The sequence below is a fragment of the Protopterus annectens genome, chromosome 6.part1 (assembly GCF_019279795.1).
Source record: "Protopterus annectens isolate FY-2018-M chromosome 6.part1, PAN1.0, whole genome shotgun sequence".
Lineage (NCBI taxonomy): Eukaryota > Metazoa > Chordata > Ceratodontiformes > Protopteridae > Protopterus > Protopterus annectens.
The window spans coordinates 170,373,368-170,392,854 of NC_056738.1; the positions used below are offsets into that span (position 1 = coordinate 170,373,368).

Consider the following 19,487-nt stretch of genomic DNA (forward strand, 5'->3'; position numbering starts at 1 on the left):
ATTCAAACTGAAAGAAGTTACTTATGTGGGTCATTTGTTTACCAGTTCTGGCTTACAACTAGATCTGTCTAAACAAGCAGCAATTCTTGAGATGCCAGTGTCACACTGCCAATCCAGCTATTAGAAATTTTGTAAATAATTCTATGTCATTTGTGAATATCGATATGATTTATAAAGAAGTGTGTGTAAAGTACTAAGCTAAAATGTAACCACAGCATGCCCTATTGGAATAGAACAGGAATTCTTTAATTATTGCATCATAAAAGTTAGTTCCAGTGCAGCAAGGAGAGAGGATGTCTTGAACTAGAGTGCCTTGTGCATTGTTTTGTGTTTTATTGTTTTATGTCTCTTAGCAATTGCTATGTATTTTTACTGAGAGATGTTAAATTCTGTTAGTTTCTGACAAAGGGGGTTTAGCTTGGGAACTAAAGTCAGGTGACAAAAAGTGATGTCATCCAAGCTAACCCAGAAGTAATATTTGATATTAGCTTAAGAACTCTGAAAGAGAGAATTTGGGCATTTTGTATTTTGTCTTTGACCAGGAAACATCCACTCACCTCTACACTTGCCTTGCTATAGGTAAGTTTCTAAGGCATAGTAACTCTTTTAGATTCAGATGGGACTATAGTAAAGTATAGCTTAGATTTTTTTCTTTATTTATTTGAGACTGCCCTGCAAAGTTGTTTTAAATATTCCTGTGATTTTGAACTCTGAAGTGACTGTGTTTGTTTACTGAGTATTGTCTTGTTCGTTTACTATTTATTATTAAATATATTTAAATATTTTAATTGTGGCTGGTCTGTTTAGAGATATTTAAGCTCTTAAAGTATTTGCATATCTATATGGTGACACTGTACAGGCCACTCCTAGATAGCCTTGCTCTTGGTCAGACTACCATTTGGATGAATAGTAACATTACACAGTAGGATTGAACACCCTTTGTTAAGGGCCTTAAAATAGCTGCTAAGAGTGGCTGGTGGCAGTTGGACCTACCTTATAGTCTGGGGGAAAAGGAGCATAGCTAATGAATCTGTGCCAGCCTTTCCCAGGTGTGTGTGTTTGTATATAAATCAAACCTCAAAGTGTGTGTGTGTGTGTGTGTGTGTGTGTGTGTGTGTGTGTGTGTGTGTGTGTGTGTGTGTGTGTGTGTGTGTGTGTGTGTGTGTGTGTGTGTGGATTTATCATGAAAGGTCCTAAAGTGGTAATTCCTAAAGCATTACAACAGGAATATATCAAAACTTTGCATTGTGGTCACCCGGGTACTGATTCAATCAAAAGAATGGCAAGAGGCATAGTATGTTAGCCTTCTATGTCAAAAGATATAGAGAAGGAAACTCTAGCATGTTCTAAATGCAACAGTACTAAATCGCACCAACAAAAAGAGACACTTCAATTAAATCAGATTCCTGAACTACCATAATCGACAGTTGCTACTGATATTTTCAAATAGAATGGTCAACATTACTTAGTGTTACTAGACTCTTATTCAAACTGGTTTGAAATTGACCTTCTTCCTAACTTAACATCCAGCACCATCATTATAAAATTGAAGAGATGTTTTTTTGTTCATGGTAGTCCGCACAACATTGAATCTGACAATGGTGCACAGTTTACAATTCAGCAGTTCAAGAATTTTGCTGAGTCTTGGGACTTTGTCCATGTTACTAGTAGTCCTGAGTATCCACAGTCCAATGGATTAGCTGAGCTGCAATTCAAAGTGCAAAGATGGAGAAATCTAGGAGAGATGGTACCGATGTTTTCTTAATCTAGACATTCCTCAGAATAATTTGCTTGGTTCACCTACTCAGAGATTGATATCCATGCAGACTAGAACAACTCTTCCAATCAGTAAACAATTATTGATTCCAAATGCAAAGAACAACAGAATGGTCAAGACTCAACTTTTGAAAAAATGCCAGTCGCAAAAGTTGTACTACGATAAATCCAGCAAACCTCTCAGACCATTAAGATATGGTAAGACTGCGAGAATGAAAACATCTAAATGCTATGACTAAGTGGGAATCCTCAAAAATATTTATGAAGAACCAAGATCTTACATTGTACAATCTGATGGAATGGATTTCAGAAGGAATCAAAGACACATATTACCAGTCTCTGAGCCAGTGACGCAGCAGATTGCCTGTGCCAGAGACTCTATTTCTCAGACTGACTCTACACTTGTTCAAATTCCAGAGGATGGTGTACCTTCTTTAAGTAATCCTGATGTAATCCCTGAAGTTCCAATTGTAAAAGAATCCCCAGAGACTGTCCCTGTTGCTAAACACAGTCAAAGTTTTTATGTGACAAGATTGTTAGAATTTCCAGACCCATTCCAAGATACACAACAAATTGGACTTGAATTCATTTTTTTTTTATTTTTTTTTTTTTATTTTAATTAACATTTGTTGACCGGGAAAGTCTGACTAGGTTCCACAGATCCTGTTTTCAGTGGAGGCCCGGGGAGAAATGCTCCAAAAGCATATCTTTAGAATGTGGGAGGAAACCGGAGTACCCGGAGGAAACCCACACGAATGCAGGGAGAACATGCAAACTCCACACAGAAGGCACCCCAGCCGAGAATCGAACTGGAGCACCTCTTGTTGTGAGGTGACAGCATTAACCGCTGCACCACTGCGCCACCCTTAATTTGTCATTTGTTGTCAAATGTTGATGTGATATCTAGCTTGTAAAAATGTTTTGTTTTCCTATTACATGTCAAACAAATCAAAGAGGGAGGATGCAGATCATTGTGTGTATTGTACCTAGTTAGCCACTGTACCATATAAGTTATTGAGCATGTGCAAAATCAGTGCCATTTTGTATAGTCAGTCAGAGAGACTGCAGGCATGAATGGAGAAACACATGCAAGTGTGTTTGAAGTAATGAGTCAGTCAGTTAGCTTAATATATGTTCTAGTTACAGCTACTGATGTGTTTATGTACGCTAAACAACTTGAACCCATTACACTGCCTCAGTGTCTCATTTGAATACAAGAGACCTGCAACACCTACTATGATTCCAATGCTGAGACGTTGAGAATCCAAAGGTTTGAGTCAAAAAGTTCAAGTTCTAAGAAGGAGGTAGGAAATAGCTCTGCAAATGTAGGCAAAAATGCAGAGCACTTTCTGGAAATATTGAAATATTCATTGCTGGGCCACAGTTATATCACCCAAGATATCATGATGTGCAGAAATACTGGATCTATGCAACATGACTTTAGGAATAACTGAGACCTGTCATTCAGGTGCCTCCTGAGGCAGAGCAGGATCACCCATAAATTGATTACTGAAGCAGCATCCTCTGTTCAAATGAAGAATATCTTAGAGTCAGCGGACAGTATTTGAAGAGCAAAATGAGTCCTAGCAGTTTTATTGATCTCCAAAATGCTGACTGAGCAGTCTTGTACTACTACACTGCCTACATAAACAGACATGCCCTGCGATGGCATCAGCTATCACCACAAAACAGAACACTTCCTCCTTATACTAGGACTGTTATTTTTACCAATGCAGACATACATCTGAGAGCCTGAAACCATAGTCTCTCATCCACCAATGGGCAACAAGGATGTGTTCAGTAAAAAAAAAATGCTCCATTATCTCTCTGCTGAGAAAAATTATATTAACTAAATAAAAACTGAAGTATAAACCTTCATGGTTCCAACTGTTCTTCGGCCACTTGAATAAAACATTACATGTGCTTAGTATGATTTTTTACATCTTTACATGTTACATGACAGATCTTTCAATTACTTGAATTTTTTCATTACCCTCAGTCTTTGGCATGCTGCTTAACCACTGAATATTAAAATCATAACACTGACCTTTACTAATCATACAATCTACCAGCAAAGTGTTAGAAGGAAGAGAACTTTATTTCAGCATAAAGATCTTCATATACTACATTGTATATACTCAGTGATAAGGAATTTTTGTATATATCTAGGTCAGTCAAAAGCATAGCTAGGGTAGGGTGAAGGGAAAGTTGTGCCAGGCCTAAGGTGTTAGCGGGAGCGGATGGCATATGCAGATCAGTGAGAAGTGCACTACAGGCATTCATTTTTGTACTGGAACTTCTGAATGCCAATACAGAAATGAAATGTAGCTTTTGGTGCCAGGACTGCTTTATGTTGGCTAAAAGCACTTGCTTCAGCACTTCGTATGTCGTTACAGATGAAGAGCAAAAGAACAGCCTTTTTTTCCTTTGCTTCTTAAGTAACACTCAAAGGGGGCCAGATCATGGGACTGCACTGGGTGCAAAATGAGGCGATTACAGAGGTCATTTATTTATTAATGCACGAAACATTAAAAAGATTTAACTTTTTGAAGAAAATCAGTAAATTTAGGAGGAGTATGGTTACACCTGAAGGCAAAAACTTGACTGTTATGCCTAAATCACCAGATAAGTGATATGATCTTACAGCAGGTCAAAAAGAGAATCTACATTTAACTCCATGCTTGTACTTGTATCTAATTCACACTGACATTAAAAACTAATAAAAGGCCAGTATTGTTACAAGTACAACACGCAGAAATATGTATAATTCTATAACAAATATACATTAACACAGGTATCTAAATGTAAATGAAGCCATAACAACATAAATCCACAATTAAATATATAGTTATATCCAATATGTAAGAACAGGACTCCATTTCTCACAATCCTGTTACCAGTGGAATCCCTCAAGGCTCTGTCCTGTGATACTCCTTTTTAGCATAATTTTTCTCAGATGTCAAAACTAACTCCATTATCTGGCTCGAGTGCAAATGTAAGAGTACTGTCCTTAATCCCAGTGTTACCACTTCCCATGAAACAGCACTGAGCATTATGCATTACACACAAATAGAGCTGTAGAAATCACCTTGCATTCATTGTCAAAAAATGAAGCCAACTCACATTTGTTTACTTTCCTCACAAGCTTTTTTGTTTTTATATTTTATTGTTAGAAAACATGTAAAATTTTACTCACCACAGTAAAAACAATCATCAATCTTAGACTTTGCAATGGAGAAGTGCAGAACACAGCAGCTAATGCAGTGATATTCAGTAGTATTTATATTTGTAATGTAGTGCAGAAACTCAAAAAAAAAATACATAAATATAACAGTAGCACTGAAAAATAGCAAGAAGTGCAACTTAGCAAAGTAAAGTACGTATCTAGTCTGGATGACTTTGGACTGAAATAGACTCATTCACATCAAATTGGCACTGTTGCCAAGTTTTGGTACGCTATGTATACATGAGCCAAGATTTTATACAGACACAGAAAATTAATAAATAAGCAACTTGTTTATCAAAAACAACACACTGTCAGGTTTCTGCAGTGATTCACAGCTCAGACAAGACCAGGTATATAAATGTAGTAAGTTTATTTATGTACAGTGCAAATTTATAACAAAAAAGAATATAATAATTCATGTAGGCGTCAGCAAACTAACAGCTTAGAAAATGTGGCTGGTTTGGGCCATTAACTAAACTTTGGGTAAGACATATTTCTATCATATCTGAAACTAAATTCCAAGAATACTTTAAATATGACCAAATGATCAGTATATCAGGTGACAAAAAAATGAGTGAATCAGAGAAACCAGGATAAGATCATATTGCACTCACAAGCATGCACGCACACATGCACATACAAGCATGTACATGTAAACATGCTCACGCGTGCGCGCACACACACACACACACACACACACACACACACACACACACACACACACACCTACAAATTCAGAAAAGCCTCTGCATGGTAGGGAGGGGGATAATCATACCACAGTCAATGCCTGATCTAGCAGCAACTAAGGAAAGGTTGCACTGAAGTAGACGGCCAAGAGACATGAGAGGGATGAAAGAGGAGAAAACAGATCAGTCAAATCTGTGCTGTATTAGTCTAAAGACAGACTGTGAGACTTGAAATTAGAGTAGTATTGCATCACTGTGGATGACTGTAAATTGTCTGTGATGCATGGTTAGTATTAATAACAGCCAAGATGAAGGATGCTTAACATCAGTAGTATAGCTAGGGTGGGGCAAGAGGGGCAAATACCCTTGTCACAAACTGTTTGCGGGGTGATCAGCCTATCCCAATCACTGTTTAATGCAATACCAGCTTATTGCATTTCTGATCAAACCTGAGCTCTGTAGTGCTCCATGTGTGATCTAAACTATAGCAACTATTTGCTGCATTGTAGCAAGCAGTTTACCACAGTTTCAAAGTAAAAAAAAAAGTATTTTTTTAACTGAAACCTGAATGCTGTAGCACTCTTTGAAGGCAGGGTCTAAACTGTAGCAACTGTTTGATACATTTGTAGCAAATATTTTGCAACAGTTTAAAAGAAGAAATTATTATTATGATTATCATCATCATCATTATTATTATATTTTTTATGTTAAAGAAGGGTTGGAGCAGGGCACAGAAATGGGACCGAAATGTCTGGGGCAGGAGGGGGGTGGGCATATTGTGCATCTGGCCACCTGGTTGGTGTGGCAGTATCTTCAATGCAAGAGCTGGGGTGTAGATGTATCTGTAATAAGTAATCTGATTATTACAGTAAAGTGTTCTTTTTTATTTATTTTATTTTTACACTATTCAGTTGCAGAGCAGGTGGGGTGCTGGTTCAACCAGCTACGCTTCTTATTAATATAATGGTTTAGATGTTGACAGGTGGCTACAGGAGGAGTTTTCATTGTCAGGCATCCTTAAGAAGCTACCTCAAAGTATGATCAGGTAGTAATGCATTCAAAGCATTCTCACAGCTATGCATATGATTATCTACCACCAATGAGCTGTCCAGTTTTCTGAGTGTTATGTTAGCTTTCCTTCTTTCATAAAACTTAATGTTCTATATTTCTAAAAAGAAGACCTACCTGATTTCCTCCAAGACCGTGGCAGGTATACATAATTAGTGGCTGATCACCTTAAATGTATTTACTCTGTAAAGGCTATGTTCTAGCTGAGGCACTAAGAGAGATTGTTTTGCTGTTATAAAATTAATCTGCTGTGTGAATAAAAGAAATTGTGCTGGAGGTTTCGATTTCTGGTCTTCAGTGGTATTTTTCTTTAATTTTGAAAGTGGTTTAAATAAGTTTTATGACCAGTGACTCTTTTACCTCCCTGCCCCATATTTTCCATGAAACAGGCATGGCTTTTCATAAAAGAATGGAGAACCAAGTGTACAACAGGGGCCCAGGGCTATTAATAATGTGGAACAGGACAACATGGGTCTCTCGACTAATAACGTACGAGATATGCAATCCAATGTATTCAGAAAATGGGAAGAAGATAGACCTCGTATAACATCTAACCCTTCTGCTTCAGTGACTAAGAGAACTGAACTATCTTCTTTGCCGGCAGTACAGGAATTGTGTACTCAGATAGAAAAATTGATATTCAAAGAGACTGCAGTGTTTTACAATAATTTGTACAGCCTAGAAAGATATCAGGAGCTGAAAATAATACCCCATGGGCTCCAAGCTGTAAAAAGTCCATCTACTCCATTTGATCTATCTGAGGAGCAGGAACGAGTGTTCCAAGATAGGTGGACTGTGGCCGCTCAGCGATGCAGCAGTGAATGGGTCACAATATTGATCGAAAGAGACACACTTAAAAGGAACAAACTAAAAGAAGAAACCAAGAAGTTGTGTACAGATGTGCTAAGGATGACATCTAATTCTGCCTTGGAATCCTTCCTAGGCAATATGAATGATCGTTTGTCCTCCTACAAAAAGGAGCTAATTAACCGAAAAAAAAGTAAACTACAAAGTTATGTGATTACAATGGAAAGAAGGCATTTTTATTAACATCCAACCAGCAGCTCAAACACCATTGCGTAAGGTTCCAAAAAGAACAGGAAGTGCGACCTCAGCATACCAACAACTTTTTTTCAGGAGAAAGTGCGGCGTCTTCCATAGATGAGGGAGAGGTAGAGGACAAACAATTTCCAGGGCTGCCGAGACCAAGTAATGAGGAATCCTTTCGCAGAACATTTTGAGACTCTACAGGACCAAGAAATAACTGGGAAAAGCTGAAAGACACAACAACAACAACAACAACAACAGGACCAAGAAATGGCAACAAGAAATGCTCTTGGTATGGACAGGATGTTAACAGGGACCAGGGTTATGGCTCTTACAACAAAAGTAGTAAATGGACATACTTACAAGCTATTTCAAATTAAAAATGAGACTTATGTTGTTAATTTGGTTACATATTTGATGAAGTAGAAATGTCTATATTGCAGAGGGGGTTAAAATGTATCCCCTCAGTTCTACCCAGGCTCTACGAGCTAAAAGAGGATTTATTTAAACTGGTGCACAAGATGCACATGAGGGAATATTTTCATAGTTTATCAAATGTTGAATGTAATTCACATGTTAATGAAACTGTGTCTTCAAGTGAACATAGTTATTATTCATGTGACTCAGACATAGAGATCAATGTCTATAGTAGGCTAGATACTACCAAAATAACATCTAAAAGCACATTTATGCCACCGTTTAAAAACAAAAGTATTCATCGATTTTACTACACATTTAATTTTGTGTTAGAAAAGGAAATGTGTGAATTTAATAAGGCACAGAAAGCTTTAATTTGTCAAAGAATGAATGGATTAAATTAAAGCAATTAAGCAAAAATGATCAAATAGTGTTTAAGCCCTCTGACAAGGGGGGAATTTGTAGTAATGAAATCTACTGATTACTATAATATGTGTACGGAACATCTGAATAATGAACTAGTTTATCATATAGTGAATACAGATGCCTATAAACAGGCTTAAAGAGAATATGAAAAAATTACTGAATGAAGGAGTTCGTTTAAATTATTTGACAACATCAGATGTTGCTAATAAATTTTCTAGCAAAGATGATACTATGGCCAAGTTCTTCTGCATTCCAAAAATACATAATACAATATGCAAAATCCTCCTGGATGCCCCATAGTGTCAGCTAGTGGCTATTTTACCCACAATTTAGGGTGTTTTCTACATCATTTTTTATTAAAAGAAGTGATAAAGCTACCGTCCTATAGTAAGGACTCTTGATTTCCTGAAGAAAGTGGGGGATATTAAATGGGAGAAAGAAATTTATTTTTGGTAGTGGATGTTACAAGCGTGTACACAAGCATACAACATGAGTTTGGAATGGAAGCATTAGATTATTTTCTGGGAGACAGTCTCAGAACTCAATATATTAAGGAGTTAGTATATTTGTGTTTGACAAATAACATTTTTGAGTTCAATGGAAACCTATACAAACAAATGCAGGATACACTTATGGGTGTGGCCTTCACCCTCATGTATGCAAGTTTGTTTATGGGTTTGGTAGAGTCCACTCATATTTATAGAAGCACTTTTTATATGAATTATATCAACAAATACTTTAGGTTTACAAATGACCTCATATTCATATGTCAAGAGGGACAAAATGAGGTGCAGTCATTTATTAAATTTTTGAATGAAAGTAGATATCAAATTAAATATGATGGTTTACAGGAGGGAGAAACAGTGAATTATCTAGAAGTTACTCTGAAAGGTCTGGGGAGCGGAAAGATTAAGAGAAAAATATATAGGAAGTTTGATCATCCTAACTATATGTTACACGCATCAAGCTGTCATCCAGAACATACTCTGACATCTACCCCTTATGGAGAAATTTTGAGAATAAACAGACTATGCAGTGATCGACAAGAATCAGAAAGGGAAGCTAAGAAAACAATATCCGTGTCCCTAAATAGGGGATATGAAGAGAGTTTAATTATGGACAGCCATGATAGAATGTTCGGAGACAGGAAGAAGGACAGGGGCCAAAGACAAGTTAATATAAATGAGAGAATAGAAAAAGATTTTGCCCCTGACAAAATCTTGCTTTATGTTTCCAAATATATCTTATTTTCTACCAAGCTGCAGAAACTATTAAGAGACTACTGGAACATAGTGAAGGGGGATGTTTCTTCCCTTGCAGAGATAAGGTTAAAATGCTGCTATCAAAGGGGACGTGATCTGAAAGATTTCTTGGTCCATGATACCTATAGAAGACCCATGGAGAATATAGACAGGGGACTGGCTCATACTGGTACTATTCTGTGTGGAAATTGCACAAAATGCCAGCATCTAGTAGCAACTTTTTATAGAATAAATGGTAAGAAGTTTCAAACACAGGGCTGTTTTACGTGCAGAAGTGTTGGAATTATTTATGCCATTAAGTGTCCCTGCAGAAGTTTTTATATAGGAGAAAGCAAGAGACATTTAGGGGAGAGAGTAAAGGACCATGTCAGGGACATCATAAATAGTAAGGTTATAAGCCCAATAGGTGAACATTTTAACAGGATGCACCAGGGAGATTTCAGTAGCCTACAAGTGTCAGTTTTGGAACAAATCAAGTCAGAATTTTTAAGTGAGGATATGGTTAAATATTTACTAAGAAAGAAGGAATCAGTTTTTTTATTGAAATATAATACATTACAACCAAAAGGATTGAATACGGAATGCAACTGGAAAAGTTTTATTTGATTGTATGTGTCTTTAAACTACTTGAATTTTTATTAATTAACTGAATGTATTATTGAATCAGTGCTTGGTTAATTAATTTATTAGCAATTAAAAAAATTATATAAAAGGAGTTCATTTTTAGATGTATTTACTCTGTAAAGGCTGTGTTCTAGCTGAGGCACTAAGAGAGATTCTTTTGCTGCTATAAAATTAATCTGCAGTGTGAATAAAAGAAATTGTGCTGGAGGTTTCAGCTCCTGGTCTTCAGTGGTATTTTTCTTCATTTTTTGAAAGTGGTTTAAACAATTCTTTTTTATTTATTTTATTTTTACACTCTTCAGTTGCAGAGCGGGTGGGGTGCTGGTTCAAGCAGCTACGCTTCTTCTTAATATAATGGTGTAGATGTTGACAGGTGGCTACAGGAGGAGTTTTCATTGTCAGGCTCCCTTAAGAAGCTACCTCAAAGTATGATCAGGAAGTAATGTATTCAAAGCATTCTCACAGCTATGCATATGATCATCTACCACCAATGAGCTGTCCAGTTTCCTGAGTAATATGTTAGCTTTCCTTCTTTCATAAACCCTAATGTTCTATATTTCTAAAGAGAAGACCTACCTGATTTCCTCCAAGACCATGGCAGGCATACATAATTAATGGCTTATCACCTTTGTTGTCTTGTCCAGTGTCCAAACAGGCTTGAAGGCCAGTATTTCTTATCTGAGAAAAAAAAACAATAATTGTAAAATATAGCCACTGTCTGACAGACAATAAACATTAATATGATTTCTTTTCATGACTTTCTTTTCTCCCTCTTTGATAGCAGCTGAAAAAAATGTCCCATGAAATGGTTGAGGAAGCCTGTGTTTCTTCTTGGCAGATAAACTGTGTTGTTTCAAGTCACTGATGAAGTCACTGAATAAGCACTTTACCTCACATTCTGCAAATAAAGGACTACAGAAAAAGTCCACTAATATTTTATGTATAACTAGCACCATATAAAATGCAATGTATCAAACACACAGTGCAGTCATTCTTGGCACTGGCTAATACAAGCAAGCAAATGGCATTTATCTCATCTTTTTGTCTCATAAAATAGACATTTTCGTGGAACTGAGAAATGTCAATGAATGTCTTAAAATGTCTACAAACTCAAACTCATTTGCCACTCCAAATTATTATTCTAAGAGAAATTGTTGATATTATCGATTCTCTGGTCACTGATGAAAGAAACCACGTGACTGAAGAGAAACTCCTGATGATGTAAGATATTTTTCTGCATTTGGTAAGATGGGAAGAATCAAAAAGGATGCAGACAGGAGATTATAGCTCATAAGTGTGTCCAACATGAAGTAGTTTAGCTGTATGAATTTCAGCATAAAAACTAGGATAGAAACCAAACAGTCTATCATTAACACTTTATCATAACATATGACTAGCATGTCTATGTCAGTAAAAACAGGGCAGCTAGAATTTTATGGCGATAGAGACTTTATGTGAAGCAGAAAATGTATCTAGTCTCCAAAGTTTATTTTTCTGAAGTTGTTCATTTTGTAAATATTCTATAGAAGTTTAATGAGAAATCCCATTGAAAGAATCAGTAAAGTGGCAAAACAGTATCTCTGGATGTAGGTGTGTGATGACTCTATGATCACTGCAGTGAGAAGTAGATTAGTTGTCCTTCTGAACTCAAGACTGAAAAAAGAAACAAATCATACAGTGACATAACTATATGGAATGGTTTCCAGCTACCAGTATCAACTCCATAAGCATATTCACTCGTCCAGTGTAAGGCAGTTTTCCAGCTGCATGTGAATATGCAGAAATAAGAATGAATAATCACTATGGATTAATAAAAGGTGGTAATGAATACTGCTTCATTAAAGATATGGCCAGCTCATAATAAGCAAGATAAATAAACAAAAGTTTCTTTGTTACTATGCTAGGTAGGACATAAAACTGACCAGCAAGCTCTCATCATCTACTGACCTATTCATTATTTCCTCTTCTAACAATGGAGGACACTAGGAAATGGACAGTATAATGAGGGATCACATATGCTATCAAGCGGGAGTTAGTGGATTATTTGTATGATCCAACCACCCTCCCACATTAGCCAGCAAGAATCATAGGGTGCCCTCTCTGCTCAGAAACAGGACACTGCATTCCTTGGCTGGTATCACATATCCATGTTCTGCTTTTCTTGCATGGGGTGCAAACAGGCAGCTTCCTCCAGGACTCTACCAATCCCACACCATGATGGATGACCCAGTGCAGGTCATTCACTCTCATCTCACTTTGACCAGCTTCTCCAGCAACAAAAACAATTGTCAAATCTAGAACAAACCTCTATGGCACAGAACTAGCTTCCCTTGCAGTTCTTGAGTGAACATCATATGCAGTCTCATGTAGTGAATGCTTTTCTTGTTATTATTCTTTTACAAGTAATACTGAAAACAACATCCTGAAATTTTAAAACTAGTGGTCCATAAGGTTGTAGACAATAGAAAAAGAAGTTATGTTCTTACCATAACATTCCATCTGTGTTTCCGAACTTCATTCATTCTTGGCGAATGGGACTCTGTTTTGACTCCTTGGAACTGACTCAGCCGTTACACAGCTCGCGCCACCCAAAAAAAAAATTGAGCTAAGGCTTGACCCATAATGTCCCTCTCTCCATTACCTCAGATCAAGTTTGCAGATAAAGTATAGCATATCAGAAGCCTTGTCTAAGACAAACCCTAAAAGACCTTCCAGAACAAGAGTCCAAACCTCCAGAAGATCTTTGCAAGGGCAGGAGGGTGGGATGCCAAAAATGAATGAAGATTGACAACACAGATAGAATGTTATGGTAAGAACATGACTTCTTTATCTATTGACGTCAATCTACATTCATTCTTGATGAGTGGGACAGAGTCCCCAGCTACTTTACATCCTGGGTGGCCTTAAGGAAGGATATTTCTGAGCACCATAAAGCCAAAGGATGCTCTTCCCCTGGAGGCCATATATAATGTGTAATGAGTGATAAAAGTATAGGGAGTGGCCACATTGTGGTTGAGCATATTTCTTCCATGGAGGACTTGGAATAAAAAGTGGACAAGGTAGATACAGACCTGGTGGAATGCGCTTTAATAGGCGCAGGCAACTTGCGGTTATTGCAATTGTAAATAAAAGTAACACAATCCCTAAACCCTTTTGATAAGGTAACTTTTGAGACAGGTTTTCCCAAGACTGAACCTGAAAAGTACACAAATAATTGGCCTGATTTTCTAGACTGTTTGGTTCTGTCAAGAAAAAAACATAGCTGTCTGTGAACATCTGGAAGATGCAAGCAGTATTCTTTGTTCGAAAATGTTGGGATGAAGACGGGCAAGTCTATAGTCTGGTTAATATTAGATTCTGAAACCACTTTAGGAAGGAAGGATGGATTTGTTCTTAGCAACGCCCTGTCTTTGTGAAAAATCATGTAAGGCTGCTTGACACATAAAGCCAGTAATTCAGAAACTCTCCTGGCAGAAGTGATGGCCACCAGAAAAAGATTTTTCCATGATAGAAATTTGAGATCACAAGTAGCTGCTGGCTCAAAGGGCTGAAAGACCAAAGATTATAGCACTAGCATCATATCCCATGGAGCTATAGGATCTTTAAAAGGGGGCTTTAGATGTATAGTGCCTTTAACAAAGTTTTGCATAAATGATGGGAAATCAAGGTATGATCATCAAACCCATTGTGAAAATTGGAAATGGCTGCTAATTGGACTTTAATGGTGGAAGCCAAAGCTCTTTGTGCAAGAAACTCCAAGATCTTCTCAACAGGTGCTGAAAAGGAATCTATATTTTTTTGTACGAGCCCAGACAGAGAATCTCTTCCATTTGCTAAAATAGTTTCCTAGTGGATAGTTTATGAGAGTCCAAGAGGATCTTCTGTACTGAGGAAGATAATTTGTTTAGCCTGGCAATTAATGGAATTGGAGATACCAAGCTGTCAGCTTGAGACTGTGAAGATTCTGATGCACCATTCCCTGTGGGTGAGACAGCAGGCCTGGAATTGGATCCAGAATCCGAGGATGGTGAATCAGGTGAGGCCAAAGAAAGGAGAAGCAGACTTGACAGGGCCAATAGGGTGCAATGATGATCACTTTGTTTCTCAACCTTTGGGCTTTCTTCAGGAATAGAGGGATCAGAGGAATTGGGGGAAAGGTGTAAAGAAGATCTGGGGGCCAATCAAGGAGGAGACCATCTCTTGGGGACTTCCCCTGAGGGGAATTACAGCAAAGTATCTGCTCCATTTGTTGTTTATTGGGGAGGTGAAAAGATCACAGCAAGTCTGTCCCAAATGATGAAAGATTTTCATCATTATATTGTGACTGAGAGACCACTCATGAGGCAGGAGTATGCATCTGCTCAGTTTGTCCACTATCACATTGGGATATATGTTGCTATTAAAGAGTGGTTGGAAGTGATAGCCCATTGCCAGATCCTGAGAGCTTCCTGACACAGGGGGTAAGATCTGGTTCCACCCTGCTTATTGATATACCAGACTACTGACATGTTGTCTGACTAGATTGCAACTGTCCCTGATGGAAGGGCAGACTGAAAGGCTTGCAATGCTAGAAGCACTGCCCTCATTTCTAGGACATTTATGTGCAAGTTGTCCTCTAATCAAGATCAGGTGCTTTGAACTGTCCTTCCCAGATAATGCCCCCCACCCAATCTGGGAAACATCTGTTGTCACTATGGCTGTGGGTGGAGAGGGAGTGAAGGCATGGCCCATAGGTTTTCTTCTGATTTCATCCACCAGACTAGATTTTTCTTGCAGAGATTTGTTATTAGAATCGGGTAAGACATTGGTTGTGTCAGGACTGACCATTGTGCCGCCATTGAAGCAGCCTCATATGATACCTTGTGAGGGGTACTGAGGTTATGGTCCTTGCCATAGATCCCAGAGCTTGTAAGACTAGAAGAGCAGGAGCCTTGTTTTTGGAAATGATTAATTGTACTTGTGACCTCAATTTTTGAAGCATGTGTAGAGGGAGAGGGGCTATACAGGAAACTATTTCAAGGCATGCCCCTATAAATTCTAGGTCTTCTGGAGTGTGTGTCCATCTTTATGTGATAATACGCATCCTGAAGATCTATAGAGCACATCCAATCATTCTCCTCCAGAATAGGGAGGATAGACTGAACCGTGACCATCCAGAATATTGACTGTTGAATGAAGTTGTTCAGAAGGCTGAAATCTAAAACTGGTTTCTAGTCAACTGTCTTTTTTGGCAGTAAAAAGAATCTTGAGTAAAATCCAGAGCCTCTTTGGTCTGGTGTGACTTCTTGGATGACTCTTTTTTCGAGCAGCTTTTGAATCTCTACAGCTGCTTAATCCCTCTGATTGGGTGGAACATTGAGGATATGTTTTGAGGACTTTGGAAAGAGAGTAAAGGGAATTCTGTAGCCTCTGGTGATAATTCTCTGCACCCAAGTATCCAAAGTTATTAATAGCCAGACTGTTTGGTGCAGTGAAAATCTTCCTGTGAGTGCTTCCGGAGGTAAGCAATTGTGCTTCCATACAGGAGTGCTGGTAGGGCTGTCTTGAGAAGGAATCTATGGAGTCCTGATTTCATGGATGTCCTCTGCCACAAGGAGGATGTCTTTCATTAGAACTCCACCGTCTGCCCCAAGAGGAATATTCACCATGTGTGCCCTGAAAAGACCCTTGGAATTTTTTCAACCACTTTTTTCCACTCCTTTGGTTCCTAGAGTAGGATAGTTGAGGTGTAGAAAAACAAATGCCCACAGCAGACAGGGTCTTTCCATCTTTTTCACACCTGGCTAGTGTGTCTTTGAGGCCAAATAAGGAAGATCCGTCAATAGGAGCATTGATGAAGGAAGACTTGAAATGTTCCGCAAAGTCACACAAGTGCATCCAGGCATGACACCTTATGACAATGCCTGAACCAGCTACCCTAGTCATTCCTTCAGCTGCATGAGTGATGAGCTGCATGGATGATATAGACTCCAGGGTGGCAAGCTGAGCAGCAACTTTATCCTGTACCTCATCAGACATAGCTCCAGCTAGGGTATCCAATAGCTCCTTTATCAGATCCCTTTGGAGTTTAGTAAAGTGTGCCATGAAGTTCAAGGACCTAAGAGAGAAGATTGATGATGTAAAGACCTGCTTCCTAAACCTGTCCATTGCCTGAGACTCTCAGTTAGGAAGATGGACAGTGGAACTCTCCTCAGCAAGTTCCTTTTTGGTGGCCACCTCTAACACCATGGCGTCTACTGCTAAACCCTTGCCCCAGTGAGGATGATCTTCAGGAGCTGTTAAAATTTTGTCTAGCCTCTGGGGAATCAGCTCTCTAGAATCAGGAGCCTTCCACACCCACTGTGCAATCAGTTTAATAAGGTCATCAGTGGGAGGGGTCATCCAGGAAGTAGATGGGCAAGCACCAAAAGCCTGCAAGAACACAGATTCCTCTGAGGATGGGTTGGAGGACTTCCAATCACCACTTTGTTATAAGATTTCTAGGATGTCTCCAAATGAGACATCTTCAGGGTTTGACTGGGGGAACCCTCCCCTTTATCATAATATGTGTCTTCCATGACATATTCTTCTGGGGAATCTAGATGCTTCCTCTTGCAAGTCTTCTTATGGGGTAGCTCCACAGGGGCGATCTCTAGGGAGGATTTTGAAGAAGAAGGGCCCTGAACAGGGATATCTTGCCATTTCGGTGCACGGTGTCCCAGTGTGAAAGATGGTAACAGCTATGATCCAGAGGGTACAAATATGTGTCACTCCAATGTAGAAGGGGACAGCTGAGAGCCAACAGAGGCTAAAGCTCTCTCCATAATTTGAAAGGCAGGGCCTCCCAAAGATGGATGGGAGCCCAGAACTGAGAAAGAAAACCTCATAACTGGGGTAACACCCTGATCCAAAGGGCCATCCTACAAAGCAGGAGCTGGGGAAGAGTCCAAACCTGTAAGGGTTCCAAAGGCCAAAGACAGCCTGAGCAAACAATTGGTACCTTGCTGAAGCCCCCCCTGAACTGACATCCGAAGCATAGCCCTGGGTGTCTATCAGTTCCGTTGGAGTCAAAGACATCAGAGCCAAACCCGGTACAAAAGAAGGAGCTTCTGCTGGCACCGGAAAAGTTGGAACCAGGGTAATCAAAGTGGCGGTCTCCAAACCAATAAAAGAGGTCAGAAGAGGATAATCCAGAGTCCTGAAAGAATAGGCCTCAGCTCCAGAAGGGAGGGAGGTCTGAGTGGGTGGAGAAAGACCCCTGGCCGCCAAAAGCTGATCTACCAATCTCACCATATCTACTTCAGAAAGACTTCTGGTTGAACAGACTGACATCCCCAAGGGAAACTCTGGCCTATCCAAAAACAACAAACAAATAGTCTTAAAAAAGACTAAACAAATGAAAGAAACAACATGGATTCCATGCTGATAAATTTAATATTAAAACCAGTCTTAGCGCCTCGGCCACAACAGCCTTCAATGAGTACAAAAGTTATAATGAAAGTACACTCCCTTTTATACAAAAAACAATCAATTACACAGACTCAATACCTCATCTAATTAATTCATCTAATTAATTCAGAGTCCTGAACTAAAGTGAACAGCACTAAAAAATACATCATTGAATACTTTACAACATTAAATACATGAAATACATGAAATGCAATCAATAAAAGTTATATATTAAAGTAAACACCTCCAATTAACTTCTTTATTAAGACCCATCGATGATAATGTATTGAACTTCAATATAAAGACAGTTTCCTTATAAAGTAAGATATTTTTCAATAATTTATCATCCCCTTTCTTAACAAAAACTTGTTCCAAAATAGTTGCCTGTAGTAAATTAGCATTACAACTGTGTTTCTCCATAAAATGTAAAGACTCTGGCCTATCCACAAAGGGTTGGGGAGTTGACCCAGAAAGGGGTCTGTAGAAGGATAATACCTTGTTCTGGGAGGTACAATTACTTCAATCTTCGGCACAGTATGCTGTGGAACAGACAGAGAAGTCAGAACTGAGTGGGAAATCAAGGTTAATGGAGCTGACAAGGTTGTCGTGCCAAGACTGACAAGGTCGGTGCCGATGGGACTGTCAGTGCAGAGGAAGTTAAGATCAGTGCAGAAACCATCAGTACAGATGGGGACATAAATGTCAGTGCAGAAGGCTGTGTCACAGTCAATTTGAAAACTTTACTGTTCAGTTCTGAAGAAACTGATGAAACTGATGACTTGTGAGATTTGGAGTCTGGTGCCGATGGTGAGCTCGGCACCGAGTGGCTTCTCTTTTTAATTTCAGTTTTGGAAGACTGTGGCTTAGAGAGAGCTTTGTCAAAGGAGGATTTTAACAATCCCTTTAAAATCAGTTTGTTTCGATGTTCTGACAAAGTTCGGGAACTGAAACCCTGGCAGATCTTACAGACAGTCTCTAAGTGGAATGCACCCAAACAATATACTCATGAAAGATGCCTATCTGAATTGGGCATCTTTCTTCCACAATCTTGGCACTGCTTGAAGCCCAAAGTGCCTTTCTACTTCTCTGCCATTTTAAAGAATACACATAAAACACACACACACACACACACACACACACACACACACACACACACACATACATACACACACACACACACACAAAATCACTCTAAACAGAGAAAGGAAGGGAAACCTGCCAACAATGGCAAGAAGAAATACCTAAAATAGGTACGGGGAAGAGGAAGAGACCAGCAATTGTATTGGAGAGATTACCTAAGAGGTAGAAGGAGAAAAGGGGGAAAACAAATTACCAGTGATGGTAATGGTGAATACCGTTAGGTAAAGAAAAAGATTAGAGACAAGGTTTTATACAGATATATATATATATATATATATATATATATATATATATATATATATATATATATATATATATATATATATATATATATATATATATATATATATATATATATATATATATATATATATATATATATATATA

The 19,487-nt window shown here is 38.5% G+C and overlaps 1 protein-coding gene across 1 annotated transcript in view; it reads right to left on the reverse strand.

Annotated features, from left to right (window-relative positions):
* GALNT3 (polypeptide N-acetylgalactosaminyltransferase 3) overlaps positions 1 to 19,487 on the reverse strand; it is a 514,825-nt gene that overhangs the window by 57,382 nt on the left and 437,956 nt on the right. The window contains exon 9 of the mRNA XM_044075606.1: positions 11,109 to 11,210. Within this exon, the coding sequence (XP_043931541.1) occupies positions 11,109 to 11,210 (102 nt within the window). The remainder of the gene's footprint in view (positions 1 to 11,108; positions 11,211 to 19,487) is intronic.